The sequence below is a fragment of the Pungitius pungitius genome, chromosome 6 (genome assembly GCF_949316345.1).
Source record: "Pungitius pungitius chromosome 6, fPunPun2.1, whole genome shotgun sequence".
NCBI classification, from domain to species: Eukaryota; Metazoa; Chordata; class Actinopteri; order Perciformes; family Gasterosteidae; genus Pungitius; species Pungitius pungitius.
Window position 1 is genome coordinate 19,134,978 of NC_084905.1, and position 23,440 is coordinate 19,158,417.

Sequence of the window (23,440 nt, forward strand, 5' to 3'; positions counted from 1 at the left end):
GAAAATGCATTGATGCGAAATGTGGGTTTTGGATCTTACCACTTCGCCTTCATACAAACAAAAACAAATCCAGGTTTTCAGCTCATTTTATTGAAAACATTATAAAAGGATGCAGCATATGTCAGTTTTTTAGGATCTTTATGAAGTTCACATTGATGACCGCTGTCAAGGAGACGAGAACAGAACAGCTATCACTCCCATGTGGTTGCAGGTGAAGTTACTGAACCCTAAAACACTAACGGAAAAGGTCCCTTTTTTTTTTTTTTAAATATACGATGGGTTCATTACCGAGTTCCATCTCTTTGTGATTTCAGAGCTGATGTGCAAATTCCTGTCTTGGGTTGTTGTTAGGCATGGACAGTTACACAGTGGGAGCCTCAAGGAGCCTTCATCCAACGGGAGAGAACAGAGGACGCACAAAAGGGGAAGAGCTGCGACCGGTGGAGCCACACACACACACACACACACACACACACACACACACACACACACACACACACACACACACACACACACACACACACACACACACACACACACACACACACACACACACACACACACACACACACACACACACACACACACACACACACACACACACACACACACACACACACAATGTTGTCTGCCTGGTTCACAGATGTCATCTACTCGGTCTTCAGGGCGCTGGGACACAGACTAAAGAAAGCTCCTTGGGGGGGGGGGGGGTTCAAGGGACACAGAACATCCAACCGGAATGGAACGAGCAGAGCTCAGAACATCTTCAACTGAAACTCGCTAATCAGCGCTGCATCTATGGATTATTTTCTACACTCATCTAGAATATAAAAGCTCAGAAAAAAAGAAAATTGACCTCACAATTTAAAAGTTGTCACGTCAAAGCTGGTTGAGTGGAGACGGACACTCAAACAGCTTTGTAAGCAAAGACCACCGAGGTGAGTCAACGGGTCGACTCCCCCAATTTGGAACATACGTTTTCTAATCATTCATTTTATTTGGAGTAAAAAGAAAAGTTGTGCTTTCCCGAGATGATGCACTGGCCTGCGGGTTAGAGGTTAGACTTCAGCGGGTCGTAGTGTGGGCGTGTTGCACAATAAGGCTCCCTCCGCCCCCCCTTCTGATGACGCGGCTGCTTTTTATTTTTGCTTCAGCGGAACACTGCAGAGCATGACACTTTTAAATAAAATTCATGAATTAAATAATAAAAAATGAAAAGAAGCATATGGCATTAACAATATTAAATTCACTGTGTGGTGTGATTTAATCATCTGAGCCCAGACGCGGGGGTTTATTCCTGGGACACTGCTGCGCCCCCATCAGGGTGGAGCACATTTGTTCTAGAAGTGTGATTGTCACAAACGTGTTCATTAGCATTTCACAAAAAGGAAATAGGAGTACAATTTAGTGTTTATAAATCGATTTACCCGAAATAAATCACAATACAATAAGAAAACATTGACCCAAGACCCCGTTGGTCGAGTGTGAACAGCAGTTAAAGAACTAGAATAAAGGTACATCTGTACTTGATTTGTTTTAAAACAAAGACGTTCTTTATAGGAACAAAGCTGGAGAGGAAGGCTTTGGACAGTTTTTTTCCTTTCCGAGTTGGACCGAGCGAGGGTCAAAGCCACAGAAACACGCCGATACGACGTCACAGAACCAAGCTTATTTACACGCTTATTCTGACGCAACTAAGAAAATAAAAACCTGCTGTTTATTATCGGTCAAAAGTCGATCGACTTCCCTGCTCACCTGGATCGCCCCTTGAGCTTCTTTCCTTCGCACGCAACACTTTTTTGCTCCAAAAATGATGTTTTAATAGCACATAAACCCATGTGTGATTCCTCGAATGCTCCTACAAATCAGAATGAGGTCAATTCCCGTAGTAAGACAAAAACCAGACAATCCGTTGAATGACTACATCACGTGGGCAAGAAAAAAAAATACACATGTGTCCATCTGTTGGGCTCTACTTCGTCCTTTTTGTCACCAATCTCCTTCAGTCGCGCCCCCGCCCCCCCCCCCCCCTCCCCTCCTCCCACCAACACCCCTCAGGACTTCCTCATCCGCACCGTCTCGGAGCTGCCGTTCAGTTTGCTCCGCCCGGATGGGGTGGACGTGCTGCCGTTGCCCAGAGGGCGGTCCCGGTCCGCTGGGACTTCCTGGCTGCGTTGGCGCGTCTCTTTGTAACGGAGCGTGATGTCACTGCGAGAAGATTGGAGAAAGATTTTATTCATCTGAAAATCAGCTCGAGGAAAAGCTCCTTTTTGATGAGATCCAGTTTCTCCTCATTGAAAAAAAAAACGTCACAAAAATAGTGAGAAATGTAAATGATCTGAAGGAAGTGGTCTTCGGTGCGTCTCATTTGCTGAAATAACGCATGGCATGGCATGCTACAGCGCCCAACGCCCCGGTTGTCATGCCGACTCTGTGTGAGGTGTGCAAACACTTCACGCTCCTGCAGCGTCAACACAAGCCGACTGTCCTCTGCACTACACACTTAATGACTGCAACATTAAAATGGATACAAAATAAAAAGGACGACCAAATTCACCTGCTCTCTCCTGAACCTACAGCAGCAGACCTGAACATTACGGCTAAGCGTGAGCAGGAAATACCACTGAATCAAATCTTATGCAAATATAACCATTAATGGAATTCAATTGATAGTGTGATTAAACTATTTATTTTGCAATTCAGCAGACCGAGAATCAATGGCCATTTAATAGAGACAAATGATTAAATGAAATGCCTTCACCTGAATCGAATGAGCAGAGTTTAATCATTACAGCAGCTTTGTACCTCCATTCTGTCGGCATAGTAACCCATCCCACCTCTCACCGGATGAAGAAGCGCCACAGGGTCCAGGTGACGATGAGGAAGATTCCCAGGAACCAGCACTGCGTGACCACAAAGGGGATGGGCAGCATGATGGTGTTGGGGTCGTACTTGACCACGATGAGGAACTCCGTCACTGTGATCGCCGCCACCAGCCACGCCTGCTGGCCCAGCTTCTTGTGGAACTTCCTGGTATAAAAAAAAAGAAAAAGAGCAAAAAAGAGGTTGTTATAGTAAAGTGAAGATAAGAACGCACTATACACATTATATAAGTAGTGCTCCAGATGTATCATACAAATAAAAATGAAATAGCTCCTCAGAACCCATCAGAAATGACGAAGCTGATTGGATCCAACACTTAATGTAGAGCTGACTGGTAACATTTGTGCACCAGAGGAAATGGCAGCGAGCTCCCGAGAGCCGGCATTGAAGACGCCGTGTGGTGGAAACCTTTTATTCTGTTACAGCCAGCTTCACCTAGCTGCTACTCACGGGTCGTCCATGAAGTCGTAGATTTCCCTCATGGCGACGCCTCCTACGTTGACGAAGAAGACCAGTCGCAGCAGCACCAGGCAGTGCTCAGGAGGCATCCACAGCACGAACTTCAAGTAGAAGGTGTTCAGCTCCGCCAGGAGGAACTGGGAACGGACGAGATGGGAGGATGTTTGCACCGACTTAGGAGCAGTGAGAACAGAGTGAACTGAAGACGTTAGAAGTGGTCGTCTCTTATGGCGGGCACCATTTGTTTCATCTCGAGAAAACAAAGTGATGACTTAAAAACCAGGTTGTATTGCTCATAAAAGCACCTATCAGTACTTTTATTCCACTGTAATGTAATCTTATTCTTAGTTACCATTTAAAAAGAATTGCCTGCTCTTTTGGTGGTGATGTTTCTTACCATGAAGATGATGCCCAACACAGCAAGCCAGCGACGAAGGTTCGACGCAGGCTTCCACTCAAACTTCACCCAGCTGTACGGAGTGAACTGGAATGCGATTCTCTTAATCTTCCCCCTGGGAGACGCCACAGAGGAGATGTGGTTAGAGACAGAGCAACGTACGTCTCCAACGCGGCAACGTCGATACTTGTACTGCAAGTAAAAAAGGTGGAATACAGATCCACAATTCGATCATCTATCATTTCAAAAGTCGACAAAGAAGTCCGTCACGTGCAGTTAAAGAAATTCAATCCGGCACATTGCTCAGATGTTGTGGTTTCAGTCCTATGAGAGCAGGCCGATCAGAGAACACACAGAACCAACGCCAGCTGTTTCCCGTGTGTTCGGTGCGGCGCGTGCAAAGTCGTACTTGTATGTCGGAATGTTCCACAGGCCCTGCCACTGGTAGGGCTTCATGGACAGCCAAGCCAGGGCCTTCATGCCACAGTAGATCCCCAGGCCGTTGCACAGCAACACGTCCATGATCCACTACGGGGAGACGACAACCACTTTAATTGCTGTGATAAATCTGAGGACACTAAAGAAAAAAATCAACGCTTCCTCGACGTCTCATCGAAGACACTTCAGCAGCTCAGGAGGAGAGCCAGAGACGTTTGTACGTACGTGGTCCCACCAGCACTCTGAGAAGTTGGGTAACTGGTGCTCCAGGCTGTATTCCAGGAACTCGAACATCACACTGATTATCATGCACATCCACCAATCGCGTATCATCAGAGTCTGAGGAGCAAAGAGGGGGAGGCGGTGAATGGTGTGGAGCGGGAGGTCAACCAGATGCCGTACAGAGAAGGAACCTTTTCCAGCCAAAGAATTACACATGCATAATGTGGGGGGGGGGGGGGGGGGGGGGTAGTGACTTTTATGATAATCTCTTGCTGTGCAATATATTGAAATGTGTCTAATCTGTAATTGATCTGTAATCAACAGTTGATTCCCGAGCTGACGAGATCGATAAGCTGAGTCTCTTTCATGTGACGTGCTCATGAAGATTGGCCTGGACCATTTTAACTTGTGCAATCTTTGATACATTATATTGGTTATATTGGACATTCACAGTGCAGATCAGTGTGCACTGGTGTGTTGAGCCTTCTCCATTCATACCTTGATGTACCATCCCAGGAAGTGAGCTGGAACAAAGCCATCCATCTTGTCCTGTGGAGACAAAACAACATGGTGGTTTATGAAAGGTCCACTTTTTGACCATGTCGGTCCTTACAATATCACAAGTTTTTACACTCGACACCTTTTCTCCTCTCCAAGTCAGTTCAGGTTGTTGTTACGGCCTTTCCACTACAAGTCTAAATGTTTTTTATTTTCATATTTGGGTGGAGTGTGGTTCTACTGACGGGATTTAATCTGCACCAGACACATGCTTCTGAAACAAGCCTGCACACACACACACAAACTGCCAGTTAGTGTGGCTGTGTGTACGTGTCTTCTTCATCAGGAGGACCTGCCCACTCAGAGCCTTCTTACCCAGATGTTGTGGAAGGGGTCGGTGGTGTTGCCCGGGTCGTACATGAGGCAGTTTCCCCCATAGTCGCGCTCCGGAAGGGGAACCCCAAGCTTGGGGTCGATGTACTTCATGAACTGTCGGCCATCATGCACCGTCTGGTTAACGGGAAAGGAGAGAAACCATCAGCGGTGCTTATGGTCTCTGAGAAGGAGCTCTTGTGGAGACACATTGAGCCTGAAAGGCAGATGTTGATATTTCAATCATGGATTGCTAGAGAAAACGGACATATTAAGAAGGTGGAAACAACTGCTGTAATATAATCAAAATGTCTGTAGTAACAGAACAATAAAACCCTGTACATGTGCAGCAAAACAATTCACAGGATATCCTATTTACAACGTTGGCTTTTTCAAGTGTTTATTTTATGCTTTTGTAAATTATACATCCTTGAGGCATATTAGATTTTTTCTGATGGATTCATTAAGCTACACTTAATTTTTCTCTCATGAGTAAAGAAAGTAGATGGCTTAAGTATTTCAGCTCGTTTTACTGACCAAGATAAAGTTTAAGGTATAAATGGATTGCTACTTTACATGGCCTGGCTGAGTGACCTTTCTATTCAACTTAAGAAGTGTTTCAGCCGATGGAAGTATCAGTGTAATCATCACACCCACCTGGAAGAGGATGAAGATGAGGAACAGCTCATACACTACAGTGACACAGAGCCAGAACCTCCAATAAGCTGGAGAGAGAGAGAGAGAGAGAGAGAAAAAAGAAAAAAAACATTCCGGCTCGTTAATATTTTATTTAACTATTTACATCATCTCAGATCGGCCCAGGATGCTGCAACAGTGGCCTTGCAAAACAGATAGCAGTGATAACAGAAGGGGAGGCCAATAGCGCGTGAGAGATGCAGCCAATGGCAGAGCGCCTCCATCCAGTGAATCAGACCATCTGGGAATGAATAGGACTTTTTATTCAGGAAGGGGGGCGTTTAAAGATTAGAGTTAACTATTCAAATAGAACAGACCTTGTGGACGGTTTGGTGACTTATTAGTGAAGAATTTCCCATTACATGAATTATAGTAGCAATGCAGCAGCTTTCAACAATTGAGTGGAACAGTCAGAGGGATTGCAACAGATAATCTGGCATCCATTAAAGTTCACATTCATCAGTGCGTTTGTAAAAATAGCAGCGTGAAAGGTCTATTATTGGATGTGTTAAAAGCATAAAGCCGCCACAGCAGTAGAGTGCAATACGTGAGCCACAGAGGGATTACATCTGTGGTCACTTCTAGTGAATCTTTGCGTATAACCTCGATTTGAATGTATCACAACCAGCCGGTGGTTTCCCTCACGAGATGCAGGTTGTAAATCCTGAAGGCCCTTTGGCTACTTTCCCCATAGAGCAAACATGTGGAGTTGCAACACGACTACAGCGAGCTGAACAACAACCAAACCCACTTGGCCAGCTCAACGGGTCAGGCAGTGTGACGCAATCAGTTAATTTACACAAACACAAAACAAACACAAACGTTTCTTTCCCCGTAAACACGAGGCGAGGGTGAGAAGGCACAAGAGACGCAACAACGGCAGCGCAGAGCAACGGCCGGCAACTTCGTGTCGACCGTGATTCCATCTGACCCCCCCCCCCCCACCCTGTTGTCTTCTTTCCTTCCTTCCTTCCTTCCTTCCTTCTTTCCATACTTGCCCTCTGAGTCAGTGGGAACATGTTGTGTGATACAGGAGATGCATTTTCTGCATGGCTGACCTGGTTAAAAACCTAAATAGCAAACAACTTTTATGAACTGGCCTTTTATAAATAGGATCAACGCATCCAACTTTATAGAATGTGGCTAATTAAAGAAACTGTCACATGTAGGGGGTTCAATTGGACAATATGGAACACAATATCATTATAGTCTAATCACTTGAAAATAATAGCTGTGGTTTTATTTACCACAGAATGATGCGTTTTTATCCACATACAGCGCGGGTCCACACCATGTATGGCATGTTTCTACGGTAACCTAGAATGGACAAACCAGAAAGCTGCAGACTCAATGACTGCTTACTATCCCTCATCTGTCTTTTGAGGGATAGTTTTTCCAATACGGCCAAAAGCCAGTAAACGGGTCATCAATAGCGATGAAGATTTGCCTTGTTGTCCGAGGGATCTTGGAGATAATCTCTGCCAGGAAAAAACCCACCACCTCCTGTCAGTCATTCAGATGTCTCCTTCATTGTGACGTTTACATTTAGCTAGCCATTGTGCATATTGATTCCCTTCACTTAGTGGATCTTCATGTTACATCAGAAGCCAACATGGGATTCTATAATGTTGCTATTGATTGACTTAGTGGGAATGGCTCTCTTGTACTCATCATAGGAACAAAGTAACAAATAATGCAGCATTAAAAAGCCAGCATGCTTTACAATAATGTAAAGTTCCCATCAGTAAATGTAGAGGAGGATTATATTTTCAATCAGGTGTTTTTAAAGGCATATCATAAAAAGACCTAGTACAATTCAAATAATGTGAACCTGCGTTGCAGAAGATGTGTGATCATATTCTGTAGGTTTAAAAAAGGTGAAAAAGCAGCATTGCTTTGAGCGAGATGCATGGAACGGGAAGATGAAACTGAACAGAGGCTTTGGACAGAGCCATTAGTACCTGGGTGTGGTCTGGTAAATGGTCCATCTTTGGCTTGTGTCACTCCAAAACAGAGAAACACCAGGATGCTTGCCACAATCCCCCTAGAAGCGCACAAAACAAAAAGACAGACAAAACACAAGTTGCTGTAATGAACTACCATATAATTAGACAAAAATGCATAATTTGATCAAAATCTGAAACTCTCAATACTATAAAAGTGGAAAGATACGTTGTACTGGATTAAAACGTTTATTTTAATAGAATTTAAAGTGTATACTTCCAACATACTTAACAACCAGTTCTACAGGATCTGCTGGACAGATGTTTTGGCCCAAAGGTGCTCTTCATACACAAAGAACAAGCCATTTTTGTCCATAAAATGAAAACGATTCAAAGCTATTAGGAAAAGATCTGTGATGTCAGATGGTCACGAGTTGATTTGGTGTCTCGGCAGCAGACCATGGATTATTGTGTCCACTAAGAGATTAGCCAATCAGAACCTGCCGCCGTCGGGTTGAGTTGCTTTTAATCGCTGCTGTGAACCAGCACATCAGGCAACGATGCTTCTCTGAACCCACGAATGCACACGGAAGGCTCAGCAGCCCAACACACTGGGAGATTTCAGCTTAAGTGTGTGTGTGTGTGTGTGTGTGTGCAGGTGGGAAAGTGAGTTCATGTGATCACAATCATGTGTCAAAATGAGTGTGTCCAACATTGTGTACATGACTGAGATTTGGACTGCATCTGTGGGCATCTTTCTGCTGGGCTCAAAAGGGTCTTTATCCCGATGAGGCTGACTGCAGCAAATCCAGTTAAGATCAGGTTCCACAATCTCAAACACAACTGATCAGTCAAAAACACACACGTCATTGATGCAGCTTGCTTGGGCGGGCACACACACACACACACACACCCTCTAAAGGCAAATAATATCTTTACAAATTGAACGCAGATCGTTAAGGAACTAGTTATCCACACTTTCAGTTCACATGAGCCAGTAAACAAAGCGGGCCTTTCTTTAAAGGTCTCGCCACGGTCCTGAGAGGGAGATGAAGCGTGAATCAGACGTATCAGATGTCAACTCGCAACCAAACAGAGGAAGCCCAGTCAGAACGAGGGAGCAAATGCAGCACACCTCTGAAATCAAGTAACAATTTCTGACCAAAATGGATTAATTCCAATGAAGTGCATTAATCAGAGGATTTCCTTGTGCTTTTAAAATGTCCACAATGAGTCTCCAGTTGATTGCTTACCGACTCGAGGGACTAAAGAGAACCATCACACTTTCCAAAACCCTGCTCTGAAGAATTAAAGGAAAAGCCACTCAAGCTTTCCTCGAGACATCATTTATGCAAAACACTGAAACAAGCAATAAGCCGAAGCAGCGACTTCACAACTTTGTGGTGATATTGGTCACATGACACAAATACCACGCACAGGATAAACTCGTTTGGTGACACTCTTGCCGTTTTTGACATAGTGAAGCGAGCGAGACACTTCAATATGCATCATTTTAGTACGATACAACACTGTCACTGGAACCTGAATCACACCTCAGGTCTTCTGCATTTGTCCCAAGTCTCTATGCTCAGTGAGTTTAACTTAGTTCTGAGTTACTTCTTTTGTCTGCGGGGAAAGATTAAGGGCATAAAACACTCTGAAAATCTAATCTAAATGGCCTTTTCATGGTCACCGCGGCTGGATTCATCTGTGAGACAGCTACACGTGGTCCAGGAAGAGCTCCGTTCAAGGTGAATTCTAATGAAGCGAGAGCTTCAAGGAGTTCAGCCCCTCGCCCACGTTGACTCGGCGGCGGGGATTTGTGCTTAAAACGAAGGACCTTATTAGCTGGTTTTGGTTTGTGAACCATTCAAAATGAATGGAAAAAAAATCAACCGTGGCGCTGATTGCTAATAAAACAAGATGTCTTGGAAGATAAACTGTAGCTAAAATGATTAATTCGGTCAAATCTAAAAGGATTAAGTGGATTTTCTTTGGGCAGGCTTGCTGCCTGGGACGGAGCGGTGGAAGTGACGAGCGCGGCCTACTGACCTTTTTGTGTTGTAGGCCGTGTCCTGGGGGGTTTCTTCCAACAGCGTGACGTAGACCAGAGCACAGGTCAATATGAAAAGCACAGTCACAGTGTGGGCTCGCCTGCAATGAACAAGGGGGAGAAGTAACAAAGAAAGGGATATTAATAACATTTAGAAAAGAGGAAGACTTGACCTCTGGAGAAAAAAGGAAAAGGAAAAGAAATCAGCTGACAAATATCTGACTAAGCAAAACCAACGCACCGTAATTAGAGCTGAGAACACATTTTGGTTGTTGTCGAACAACGTGTCCCAACAAACGTTTGATCAGAAGTAAATATAAAGAAGGGACTGGAGATGACATAAAAATTGATGAGTTAAAAACAGATCTGGCCCGTTAACGTAGACACACGTAGTTTGAAGGCTGTGATGCTGCCCACACGTCGCCCACACCACCCACCGGCGGGGAGCAAACTGTGGCCTTTGCCGTTGCGGTGATAAACAACAGTGGTTACAATTTTTTAAAAGGGGGGGGGGGGGTGTTAATCCTCCGCTTACTGGTATGAGAGACAATGGACCATGCTAGGAATTACCAAATGGTCAGTCAGGATTTGGGGCTAGCTGACAATTAAATGACTGCAAAATGGGATCAGAAATGGGTACAGGAGGGTGTGGGAAATGGCCCAAATCTCCAAGTCAGAGTGTTGTTGCTGTATCTCTCACAGCTTGTTTGGACTTCCAGCTTTTTGCAACAGCAGGGGCCTGTTTCAGAAAGGAGGTTAAGTGAAAACTCTGAGTATGTTAACCCTGAAATGAGGGAAACTCTGAGTTTTCTGTTTCAGAATGGGAGGTATGTTAAACCTGAGAAAGCAGAGTAAGTCAAGCCTGTTTCAGAAAGAGAGGTAACTTATACTCAGAGTCAGTTACCATGGCAACTTACTCTGTGAACCTAACCTGGTCGGGAGCAGGTTTTCTTCGGGAAACCCAGAGTTTATTTCGTCTCCTCCCCTTTTTTAAAGAGGAAGTGGTATTTAATCACCTCATTCATTCTTTCGGTATTCATTCATTGCGCACATTTCAGTCACGCAGAGCGCATCAAATCAAGTGAATGAAATGGCATGTCCTTTTATGGACGATCCTGTGGATGAAGAGGCTGCATTAATCCGTAGGGAGTTGCATTTACGTCGGGAGAGGATTTTGAGACCCAGAGTGGATTTTTTGTCATATCCATATTCATTTTTATTTGAGCGGTACCGTTTTTCTTTACAGTCAATAAGATACATCCATAATCTCATCCATCCTTACATCAGAAACATCAGCCATCGCGGCCGTGCTCTAACATCCGAGCAGATGCTTTGCGTTGCATTACGTTTCTTTGCAAATGGTAGTTTTCTGTATAACATTGGGGATGCAGAACATATCAGTAAGGCTACTGTTTGCAGAGTTGTATGGAAAGTGTGCCTCGCTCTTAAGCGCTTTCTCCAAATTTTTGTGCTGTTTCCTGGGCACAAACCCGTGAAAGCCATCAAAGAGGAGTTTCACAGGATTGCAGGTCAGTGATGTATAAATCGGTTTAAATGAGGCTAACCTGATAAATGACGTTCAGTTAAGAGCATATTGCTGCGACCCCTGGAAGTAAACTAATAATAGAATTCCTTTTAGGATTTCCGAATGTGGTTGGATGCATTGATGGCACACATATTCCCATCATTGCACCTTCCGAAAATGAAGCGGACTATGTCAACAGGAGGTCCATCCACAGTAATAATGTGCAAGATTGCACCTACATGAAAATTAAAATTAGGTTGAATAACACACTCTTCTTCCAGTTTCACTTCTGATATTATAACAGTTGGGCAAGTCACTTATATTACTAACTACAACTGGCTTCTTCAACAGTGTAATTAGATTAATGTAATAATGACTATCTCTAGAAAGTATTGGTCTACTTATTACTAATTACTTTCTAAATCCCATATCAACTTCAACCACTTGAACAATACAAGGAGAGACAAGAAACTGCACTTTTAATGCTTTCAAATAAACATTATACAATTGCATGAATTATTCTTGAAAAAATATATCTTTTAAAATTTGATGTTAAATCCACTATTGTTTTATACAGAATTGCTTTATAGTTTATGCAGCATTTAATGCAATTACATCAGATTTTACTTTAAATTACGGAATTAAATTACAGTTTTTAGATTACATAGAAATTAATTACACACAACACTGTATAACAGTAATTCAAATGTAAACTTACGCATTGACTCGAGCAGCTATTTTCTCCCAAGCTAACTCTCTGTCCTTCGCCGCTGCAGCCGTGTTGCTTTTTTTTAAAATATATGTTCGTACTCTCCATATGCTTGCATAAGCACATCCAGTTCTGCTGGTGAAAAATATGAAGACCTCTTTTTGTCTGGCGCTGTTGCCATGGTGACTCGTAATATCTGCGCTCCATTGATAATGGCTTTTTATAGTTGTGGTGCACGCGCTTAACTCAGAGTAGGTCAACTCAGAGTTGATTGAACTAACTCATTTCAGCTGTTCTGTAACCGAAAACTCAGAGTTTCCCATCTCAGGGTAAGTCAACTCAGAGTTCAAGTTTTAACTCAGAGTTGGTTGAACCTCCTTATTGAAACAGGCCCCAGGTGTAGTCTTTGCCTATCAGTTCATCAAGGTGGCAAAGCGATGCACAAACGCGAAACCGTGTCCCCGGGGCATGAGAAGTAACAGTCGACTGACACAGCTAGTTTGACAATGTAGTCTAAATGTTATTTCAGAATAGAGTCTCCAGTTATAGAATAGAGAATTCCGTCTTATTATTGAAAAGTACCCAAAATAGCAATAAAGCTGAAGGTTTATAAATAAACAAACACAGTATGTCACAACCTCGACGCGTCACCTGTCAACCCCAAGGACGTCACCTCATCCGCCAACCCTTTGGCCCACCGCCAGGTGTCATGAGCGCTGTGTCCCTGTTCTGACTCTACTCGTTTGGCAGCAGACACAAGGGAGGGCCCGACCGCTCTCTTGCCTGACAACCACACCACACCACACCACACCACCGGGTTTGGGGGGGGGGAAGAGACAGGGTTAGGGACAATCGTCATCCTGGCGCAACTCAGAGGCCGGCTACGTTTAAATTGACCACGCAGGTTGAGTTTAATATGTTTTTAGCACAGAGGGCTGCACTTTCCACTCTCTGTTTGCATGCAACAAATCAGAAGTTCACTGGCCTGACCCTTAACATTAATAGTTGTCACGCGCTGTGGTGTTACTACTCTAAACTTAGGAGTTCTTCTCTATTAACACATTTCCAAGACACTGCGAGGAGTCACTGTCCACAAAGCACTCTCAGAAGACTGAGAAGTGAAATGTGTGGGCAGCAATGCTATTTGGGGAAAAAACAAGGTGGCATGCCAGCACAAAATGTTGTGTCATCAGGCTGACTTCTATTTAAGGCTCTATCCAAGCTATTCCTCTTTTTCCTCAATAAACGCACTGCTCCACTCCCCTGAACTCTATCCTGTGCTAATAAGGCAGATGTCATGCCACATTGTTACCTTCCAAAACCAGGGGAGGCTTCCACCAATAACAAAGAGCTTGTTGCCATAACTCTGACACTTGGGAGACTCCCACCAAACAGCCAATGAGCTCCTTCACTTACTCTGTGATCAGAAATGTACCACAAAACAAAATGACACCTCCACCCGGACTCCGCTGCTGTCGTGTTGGTTTAATCCCATTGGAGTAAACCACAATGAGTTCGGAAATATTGGCCGTATTTGCTTAATTTGAGGTACAGGTTGGAAAGACAAAATATTTTTAAAAACTGCCAAATGTAGTTTTTTTTCCATGATGTGATGGCAAGAAGGTCTAAGATGCTACACGTTTTGAGCAAAATGCAATTTTTGCATATGTGCAATATTGACCCATTTAGTTGAGTTTCAAGCCGACCACGAGGCCAACAGCTACATTCTTCCTTATCAGTTCTTGATTGTACCAGACTGGGAGTACCGAGCAGCCACTGAGGCCAAATTCCTTACCAGCAAACACAACAATTGCATGCAGTGTTAACCAAAGCAGATCGAATTTGGACTAACCTGATCTAGTCAGTGCAGATCATTATGGAGTTTCTACACTATAGCTACATATTAAAGAGCTCCAGTCCAAGTCTCACGTATTGGACAGATGTATAACTATACGTTAAGGCTATGACATAGTAATGACATTTTGTCAAGTTTCTCTTTGAAGGTATTGAATACCATGGCGGATTCGAGCTGTCCTTTTCTTTCCACACACCGCAGAGATGAGACACACACACATACACTCACATATTCCTGGAGAGACAGGTCGAAGGGCCATGGTGGCTAAACATTAAAAGGCGGCTGCGGAGCAGAATGTTCCTTTATTCCAGAATAGCCCCAACGCCTGCACCCTGCACATGGCAACGTGCTCCGTCTGGCCCGGTGCATGCAGAACTCTCTCCTTCAGTCTACCGCATGCACAGAATATCTGTCTCCACTTCAAACCCGCCGTGGATCCGTTTCTGCTGAAGGTGCAGGCTGGGATATTGGCTATTGGCTTGTGAACAACAAGCTCCCGCGCCGGGGATGTGCACTGTAAGCATCCATAAAAGCCCGGCACACATTAGCACACCACTCTCTATAACTGACACCGTGTGGATCTCGGGGATTCCTTCCTATCATTTTACATTTGAAAAATGTCACCCGGACACATTTCAGCTGGACTAACCTGTATATTTAAAGATTTGGAAAAAGGTCACCCAAGGTTTTTTATGGGGGGGGGGGGTGGGGGGGGGAGGACACAGAGGTCCATTGGGCCCGTCTTTCAGTTCACCTTGAAGGCTGAAAGAACCTTTTCCGTCTTACATATTCCTGCAGGAGCTGTGATCCTGGCGTCTTTTTGTTTTCGTCACAAGCCGACTGCCATGAGGACGAAAAGCACTCACCAGAAAAAGGTGTTGGTCCCGTCGTCGTAGACCTCACACTCGGTGTTCCTCCGATGCGTGCTCTCCCTGGAGGTCTGCCTCATCACGTTAGCCTTGAGAAGGGCGCTCTGACTGGGACAGCCCGGCTCCAACGAAGCGTTACCGCCGGACACGGATGTGGCGCACTTGCCGGCAACGTTGACCGCGGCGCTCCTCTTCGACTCGGGCTTGGTCATCGCCCCCCCCCCCCCCCGCCCCCACCAGCCCCTTCGGCTGCTTTTAAAGCGGTACTGTGCGGGGTCCGCGGGTTTATCACTGGCTCCGGCTCCCGCGCAGAGTCATCCGCATGTCAGCCCCACCCAAAAGGTAGAATACCGGCATCCTGGGATTTAGTCAAGAGGAGGATTAACGTTAATATGACCAAACCTCGCAATACCGAATAACCTGAAAAGCCCGTTGTTCTAACTGTCGCCTCGATACCGCCCGTCACGGTCTGTGGCTACACACGTGCCGTAAAGGGTAGATAAGACCCGTTTTGACACAGCCTACTTAAGTTATTTCACAGCATCTATACCCACACTGGACCGGCGACACTGCGCGCCGTGCGCAAACGAACAAATCACAGCAGCTACACGGAGATCCGCGCGAGGCTAATTGTGTTAGCTCTGTGGCTAGCCGCGACTGTTCTGCGTACAGTTAGCTAGCAGGGCTAAACCAACGGACACCCTCGTTAACATTTGACGTGAAGCGAGGTCTCGCCGTTGTTTAAACGGTTGACTTACGAGTAGAATTGTCCTTACATTACCTACAACCCCCCCCCCCGTCTCCCGTTAAATGTAACGTTAAGATAACATACCGTACCAGTTGCGTTTACGGGATTAACGTTAAGTGGAGTCCAGATGAAGCTCGGGAGCCGCTAACGTTACATCAATCCAAAAAATATGGGGCAAAAGCCTGGAATCCGATTTACCAGTAGATGGACGTAGCATTAAGAGGTAAACAATCTCATACTCCGCCTGTTGACTGCCTAACACAGTTGCAACTGTAAGCCAAACCGCACTACCATAGACCGGGTCACACATCACATGGGCGTCAAGCACATTTAGCATCAAGCTAATGGTAGCAACAAAACCGTATCCGGTCTGTGTTCTACACAATAAAAGACCCTCTTAATGTCGGACGTATAAATTACATTATTCTGAAATTACAACGTTCAGCTCAAAGCTTCAACATATGTTACTTTCCTTAATGATGGTGTAAGGACAGCTTGACCTATCTGGCGGGTTTAGTTGAGGTTTTAGTTGTTCAAACGATTTGTTTATGAGTAACGCTTCGAATTCCAACAGTACCTACAGGTAAATAAGACGTACAAGTAACATTTTGCAGTTTTATCGGTTACCTGCCAAGTATGTGAACAAAAGGCCTGTCATGTTTTCGATGATTTATATGTCGTCACTTCCGTTTAGCCTACGCCTCATCAGTCGCCATAAACCACAATAATAATAAAAAAGTGTCAAAAAAACCCACCGTTATCTCGCTCTTAACCGGAGAAAGCCTGAGGTCCAAGAGAAACAATATCTAGTCTTCTCAAGGATCTTCACGATTTAATACTTGTACGTAACTGCATGCAAAAGAGAAATATTGGCATATTTTACTTAAATTTATACTTAGCCTATTGGTGATTTCGTTTCTGTGTGTGTGTGTGTGTGTGTGTGTGTGTGTGTGTGTGTGTGTGTGTGTGTGTGTGTGTGTGTGTGTGTGTGTGTGTGTGTGTGTGTGTGTGTGTGTGAAATGATTGGCATCACTGAAGCATTAGAACTATGACCACCCTGAAGTTTGCACGCTGCAAAGACAGAGTTTTCATTTATTTGAAGGGTAAATTAATAGCAAAGAAATCCAAAGCTTTAAGTAGTTGTCTAAAATCAGTGCATAATATTTGAAAAACACATATTGGGCGTGTTTACACACATAAAATACAGTTAAAAATAATCAAGAGGCCTGAAGTTGAGCAACAAAGTGTATCATAAAAATTCTTATCTGAACGAAAACATTACAAGAGCTATGTTTAACCAAGAGACTACGTCAAAATGAGTTTAAAGAAGTTGTCACAGGCTACTGCATGCCAGAGCATGTTTTTGCTGAAACATTAACCGACTGGATGATTGATTAATAACTGTTTGGGAAATGGAGCAGCCAGTGTAAAAAGGCGGTTTAAAAGAGCGTTTGCCTTTTTACCGACAAAAGGAATTAAATCATTCTTGGGTTGTTGTTTTTTTAAAAAGGATAGAACACTTTGTTTTTCTTTTTTTTAAATAGGCTTTTTTTCAGTTCTACATTAGAGGAACAACAAAAGAAGTGTAACTAACATTTAAAAAAAGATGGTGATAGCGGCTGCCATTCATCAGAACATCTTTAAGGTTTAAAAAAAAAAGAGTCTACAAAGCCGGGGTGTCTATAAAGCATTATTTTATATAAATCTTTATATAAATTACTACCTTGAGAACACATTGCTTTACATCCACAAACATGCATTTATTGGGATCAGATATTAATATTCTTTTTAAAATAAAAGCTTTAAATGTCAATTCATCTGATGACATAATGCAACAATTGTGTATTTTGCATAGTTCTTTGTTGCGAAAAGATCTAATGGGATTCTGAAACACAGGCATAATTGCTATGAACAGCAGCTAACTCATTCAGGAAATCCCTCGACGGCGACTTCAAGCGTGAATGCGGCGCGCAGAGAAAAGCGGTGTATAGGTGTAGCATGTGGCTGTGGGGTCAAATTACCATTCATCTTTCTTTTGAAGGCGGCCTGTGGTAATGCCCGCAGGCCCCCTTTAACATCAGAAGGATGGGTTTCTTCAGACGATGTGGGAGAGGAGCCGGGGGGGGGGGGGGGGTTCTGTAGTAGAAAACCAGGCTTAAAAAGGTAAAGGCAGGTTTTCTGTGTGAGTAAAAAACATGTCGGTCATTAATGGAACGTTGCATTTCGGCCCTCTGGGTATTTTCCATGTCCGTCAAGTTGAGCCATCACAATAGTTGACTGCTTGTTCTCGCTGCCACGATGGAAGCTCTGGGATGAACCTCCCTTTGAACAATAACTAATGCAGAAGTTCTCCCTGCATTACATGGGCCTTTCCAACATTAACTGATCACACATGTTTGAGAGTGAGGAACAGAAGTCCGTCTCCAACTTGTCAGAGTAAATGGATGACCAGTTTAAATGTGTCTAATAAGATGTGTTAGATCATTTTCTCTTCGGGGGTAGTTTGATGTCAGAACAAAAGCACACTGATCAGGCCCATTATTTCAGCTTCTCTAAATCAGCAATGGGCTCTAATACACTTTGTTATTTACAAGGAATAAACATAAGATCAAAGTCAGCACTGGAATTAATTATTTGTGAGATAAAATGTGCCCTCTCTGCATACATGTACTGCTTTAAAATAGGCTAATGGAAAAGACCACATGTTTAGCGAATACGTTTTACCACTAGAGGGAGCTAACGAACAACATAGAGATCTCGGCCTGTTGCAGGAGAAGACTGCTTGAAGGTTTTATTTTCATGTTTATGGTCGGGGTCAAAATGAGGCATAACCACTAGGTAGATGGGATGTCAATCATATCTCAGCTTAAAGCTTCAAAAGATTTTATCTCTCAAATATAATACAAACTATTTCGTATTGATTTGAAAGACGTAAAAGGTGCCACGAAATGAGCTGCATGAGTTCCAATATTACCCCCAAAAGTCTTAAAAGTAAGTGGCCATAGTCGTACTGACATGTCCGTCCAAACCCATTTTTTTTAATGCAAAACAAATCAGGATGAAATACAATCAATACGATATGACTCGATCTTGAGCACTTACACGTGTCCTCGGGTGCTGCTTCTAACTTTACAGTAGATTCATCCGCAGCATCACTACAGCCGAATCACATGTCCTTCCGCACCGATCATCACGAAAGAACCTTACGCACCTGACCCGAGTGAGCCATTAAGGCACTCTGCTGCAAACAATGCCATCATAACGGGTGGTCTCGCACTTTAAAAATCACGTGACTTTGTCGACTCTCGCGTGTCCGATGTGACATCGTGGTGTCACGAGAAGGTGTCGTGTAAACTCTGCATTATTGAGCTGTTAAAACCCACCCGCGCTCCCGTCGACGCGCTTTGCACGTTTAACGCGCTCGCGGTGCAGTGCCGGCCTCGAGCCGCTAGAGGCCACTGTGCAGCGTGCCTTGCGCGTCCCGGTCCGAAGACAACAGACTGCAGAGGCGATCGAGGTTATGGATCGCTCCTGATATCTATGCAACGTACAGCAGGCCTATTTAACTAAATCCATATCGTTGCATGAACAACAACTCAATAATCGATGGCACTGAACAATGGCCGCACCTGAGCGCATGCATTTACTTTTAAGTTGAGTTTGACATTTAACGCAATTAGTCACACATAATAAGCGTGTGATCCGTTATAAAAATAAGACATGTTTTCCAGCCGAGGAACGATTGGGCTGAAGAAGTCAGACCCGAGGAGCTCGCAGTGACATTGCGGTGGGTGAGGAAATAGTTTGTGCTGGGACATGACGGCGATATGTACAAAGAGAATCGTTAAAAGAGACCAATAGACAGAGAATAAAACCAGCGAGATTACTTGTTGCTTTAAAGTTGTTTCTTTTCTATAATATATATTTTTTTAAATAAACCAGAGAAGAAACACAGTTGATTGCGATTTGAAAAATGGTTAAACAACCGCTAAGTGCTTCAGTGTAACGTAATACGATCGATCACGTTAGTCCGTCATCGATCGCACAACACGGTGGCAACAGTGCGGAAGAAGGAGGAAAATAAAATCCGATAATCAATACACAACCAGCAGCTGTTATGGTAAGAAAACTGCAGCTCCATCAGTTTGACGCAGACGTCGGTTCCGCTTTAGAGGCTCGACTCTCCGGGAGGAAAAACCCAACCCGCTGCGCTCTGCTCGGCGCACAGCCAAGTGGGCACCAGGGGCCGATGGGAAATCAGGGTGGGGGGAGGAGGAGGGGGGGGGGCTGTGGGCTTCGTTCTTGGGTGTGGGGGGGGGGGGGGGGGGGGGGGTTGGACTTCAGGTCACCAATGGGAGGTGGCTACGCTGCCTGAGGAGTCTTGGGTTAGGTTATATACTCCACGTCTCACCGAGAAGGTACATTTAAAACCCAGTCCTGTAGCGGAGACCAGAGTGCAGGAAAAGAGACACGCACTTTGGGCACAACGAAACAACAGCAGCCGACACGACGGGGATCGATCAGCCAAACAAGGGAGCATCGTAATCCGTGTATTTTTTTTTTTTGGCTTCGGTTTGGTAAGATCTTGGAGATGTCCAACGTCCAGTTGTCGGGCAGCGTGCAGGAGAGGCTGGTGGCCCGCAGGACCTTCCCTCTCCACAGGCGCACGACCGTCTGCCGCAACCTCTTCGGGCCGGTGGACCACGAAGAACTGAGCCGGGAGATGAAAGACAAAATGCGGGAGATTTCCGAACGGGACCAGCAGAGATGGAACTTTAATTTCGAGGCCAACACCCCGCTGGTGGGGGATTACGAGTGGGAAGAGGTGCCCGTGGATACGACCCCGGTCTTTTATCAGGACTCTGTACAGAACGGAAGGAGCAGGGTAGCCGAGACACCCGTTACGCGGAGGCCCTCCGCGGACTCGGCTCTCCCGGAGGCCCCTGACATGGATGTACTGGAGCGCTTGGCCGTGCCCGAGAGCAGCGGCGCTCCGTGCCCGGGGGAGGTTAACCAGGAGAACCGCGCGGACAAGCTCAACTCGGGGAGGCCAGCGCACAGACAAGCCCCGTGCGTGAGACGCAAGCGAACGGCCGCCACTGACAACAACAACACGCACATCACAGGTAAACGGACGAACACGAGCCGCTCCGCGCTCCAGAGTGATGCGCCGCGCTCTCCTCCCCGAGTGGATTCTTCCCGTGTATTCATTTGTATTTCTTCCTTGTTTCCCCCCCCCCCCCCCCCCCCCCCCGCAGACTTCTTCGTCAAACGAAAGAGGGCTGCCGATAAAAAATCGAATGATACAAGCGCGTGCCACCAGTCTCCGATCCCAGTGGAACAGACCCCACGAAAGAGGATCCGTTGAAGGTACGAAGAGTCACCGTATTTTTTTTTCTCCAACTGTTTCCAGTCCTTAAATCTAGACACCTCTGCTTCCTTAGATAATACAATTGTTCCCATGAGTGTCGCCTTTACGCACAGGCTTATCTTCTCATTTATTGTGTTGTGTTTTGTTGGTTGTTTTTCTTGCGCTCATTGGAAATGATTCGTGAGGCGAAAAAAAAAAAGAAAAAAAAGAAAAAGAACCAGCGCAGGAAGGCAGGCGGTGTTATCTGATGGGGGGAGGGGGGAGGTTGCGGTGGCGAAATCGCAGTAGTAGTGATAGTAGTAGCTGTAGTAACACCAGTGGGTGGGGGAGGGGGCCGTGCGTCACGATGTGGCGGGAAAAGGCTGCGCGTAAAGGGTGACGCCCGCCGCTGAGGTTACATCTCGGGTTTCCTCGGAGAGCCGCGTCGCGTCTTTCTGCTTCTGTGAAACAAAAAAAAACAAAACAAAAAAACTGACCGTGTTTCCATTCTTTTCCTCAGGTGCTTTTATTTTTATTTTTTTTATTTTATTTTTTTGCACTATATGCCATTTTTTCCACGAGGATCAAGACGAGGATGTTTCTCCCTGCTTCTTCCGCGCCGGAGGAGGAGGAGGAGGAGAAGGAGGAAGAGGAGGCGCTGCGGGAGAAATAAGCCCGAGCGGCCGGTGTCTCCGGCTCGGTGCCCGCAGCCCGGAGCACTCGGACCGGACTCTCAGGACTGAAACGGTTTGGGGGAGGGAGGGGAGAGGAAAGAGGGGACATTTTTGATCGAATGACTTCTATCCAGTACAAATGTAGCATCCATTGTTGCTTTTGCATACAGCCACTCGACAGTGTTAAATGTTTTAACATCTGTGCAATCCTAAATTACTTTAAAAATAATTGTCTACACTGGCCAAAAGTGTAAAGCTTTATAGAGACAATAGCCTATAATTGTTTATTTCTATTCTGTTTTTCTATGTATATTTTATGTCTATTCTAACTTATATTTTATTTATGTTTCTTTACATTTGCTAAAAATGCCTTGTTGATTTAGCCAAAGGGCAGGTTTTTTATTTTATTATTTCCATTTCGTGTTGTTGTGATGTTTTGCAATCATGTAGCTTAGTAGTCAACACTTGAAACAAAAACGTAGCTTTCTTTGTGTTTCTGAGCCGTTTTTTTTGTGTTTGCATCCAAGTGCCCTAATTGTGTCTTGTGTAAAAGAGGAGAATAAAATATCGTTCCCTTCAACTTTAAAGCCGATTTGTTGGTCTCTTTTGTCCGAACACTTGTGTTTTTGTCTTGTTCTGAAACTAGAAGTTACTCAAAGCAGACTGAGAAGAGACTTGTGTGTTTTGGGGTTTATCTCTCGTTTTTTTTTTTTTTTGGAGGGGCCTCCTTTGCCGCATCCTCCCCACATCTGCATACATCTGTATGCTTTCAAAATTTGCAAAACCATTTTATGATATTTCACACAAGTATTGCGGCGAGAAAAGGCGACACAAACACGACGGCGTGATCCCGGACGTTCGAGGCTCCCGATGAAGAGGAGGAGGAGGAGGTGGAAGAATGGGAGGGATGGTTGTGTTTTGGAGAGGAGGAGGAGGGAGGGGGGGGGGGGGGGGGCTGCGCAGGTACATTACTTTTCATCGAGCACCGCCCGTATCTGTGTGCCTCTGTGGGCTCATATACCTTCACGGGGGCGCAGGACGCATTGAGACGTGCAGCCCCGGGCCGCATGGCAGCTGCGGGATATAGGCTGGGATTTAAAGAGCCTTTCGCCCCTCTAAAGAAGCAGCAGCTGCCTTTGGATCCCCGCTTTGTCCGCCACGGAGACACCCCCACATCCACCCGCACTCAACAAGCCCTCTAAAGGCCCACTCTCACACACACACACACACACACACACACACACACACACACTGTTTACACCGCCGTGGATACATCGGGCGTGGAAGCCACCTGCCAGAGCTGGAAAAAGAGAGCTAGTAGTCTTTGTAATTGTCCTCGTCTATTGAAACAAACCATTCAACAGGGTCATGCTCGCAGGTTTTACTCTTAATCGAAAGAAGCCAAACCGGAGCGGTGTCTGGATGCGGCGCGCACGGCACAAACGGCACATTTCATAACCCTTCCATCCCTTTTTTTTCTTCTTCTTCTTCTTCTCTCCATTGGTTTCAATTGCTTTGACTGTCTGACATTAATGTCGTGATGTGAAAATGGAGACTTTTGATGGCCCAGGGGTGACTTTGTCAGCGCCACGCAGCCATAAGCTCTGACGGGCTTGTTCTGATTTCCAACACAAAGCGCTCTCCGGCTCCATTCTTTCCTTTTTGTTGCCATATGGCAAATCCATGTAGACATAGCCAAGACCCATTCAGTCAGCCACAGAATGTCCTGCATCAGAGAACAAAAGACAC

At 45.1% G+C, this 23,440-nt stretch overlaps 2 protein-coding genes across 2 annotated transcripts; one reads left to right on the forward strand and one right to left on the reverse strand.

Annotated features, from left to right (window-relative positions):
- Nucleotides 1–70: 70 nt before the first annotated feature.
- On the reverse strand, nucleotides 71–15,147 carry ptdss2 (phosphatidylserine synthase 2). Its single transcript, XM_037452357.2, has 12 exons — nucleotides 14,917–15,147; nucleotides 9,961–10,062; nucleotides 7,927–8,009; nucleotides 5,927–5,994; nucleotides 5,273–5,407; nucleotides 4,898–4,948; nucleotides 4,403–4,516; nucleotides 4,149–4,267; nucleotides 3,740–3,854; nucleotides 3,334–3,479; nucleotides 2,845–3,030; nucleotides 71–2,208 (listed from the first exon to the last, which is right to left on the reverse strand). The coding sequence occupies exons 1-12, from the start codon at nucleotides 15,129–15,131 to the stop codon at nucleotides 2,055–2,057; spliced, it is 1,488 nt and encodes a 495-aa protein (XP_037308254.1). The 5' UTR covers nucleotides 15,132–15,147; the 3' UTR covers nucleotides 71–2,054.
- A 4,859-nt stretch (nucleotides 15,148–20,006) lies between these two features.
- Nucleotides 20,007–22,278, forward strand: cdkn1cb (cyclin dependent kinase inhibitor 1Cb). The gene is made up of 3 exons (XM_037452365.2): nucleotides 20,007–20,793; nucleotides 20,926–21,037; nucleotides 21,538–22,278. The coding sequence occupies exons 1-2, from the start codon at nucleotides 20,259–20,261 to the stop codon at nucleotides 21,033–21,035; spliced, it is 645 nt and encodes a 214-aa protein (XP_037308262.1). The 5' UTR covers nucleotides 20,007–20,258; the 3' UTR covers nucleotides 21,036–21,037; nucleotides 21,538–22,278.
- Nucleotides 22,279–23,440: the final 1,162 nt, after the last annotated feature.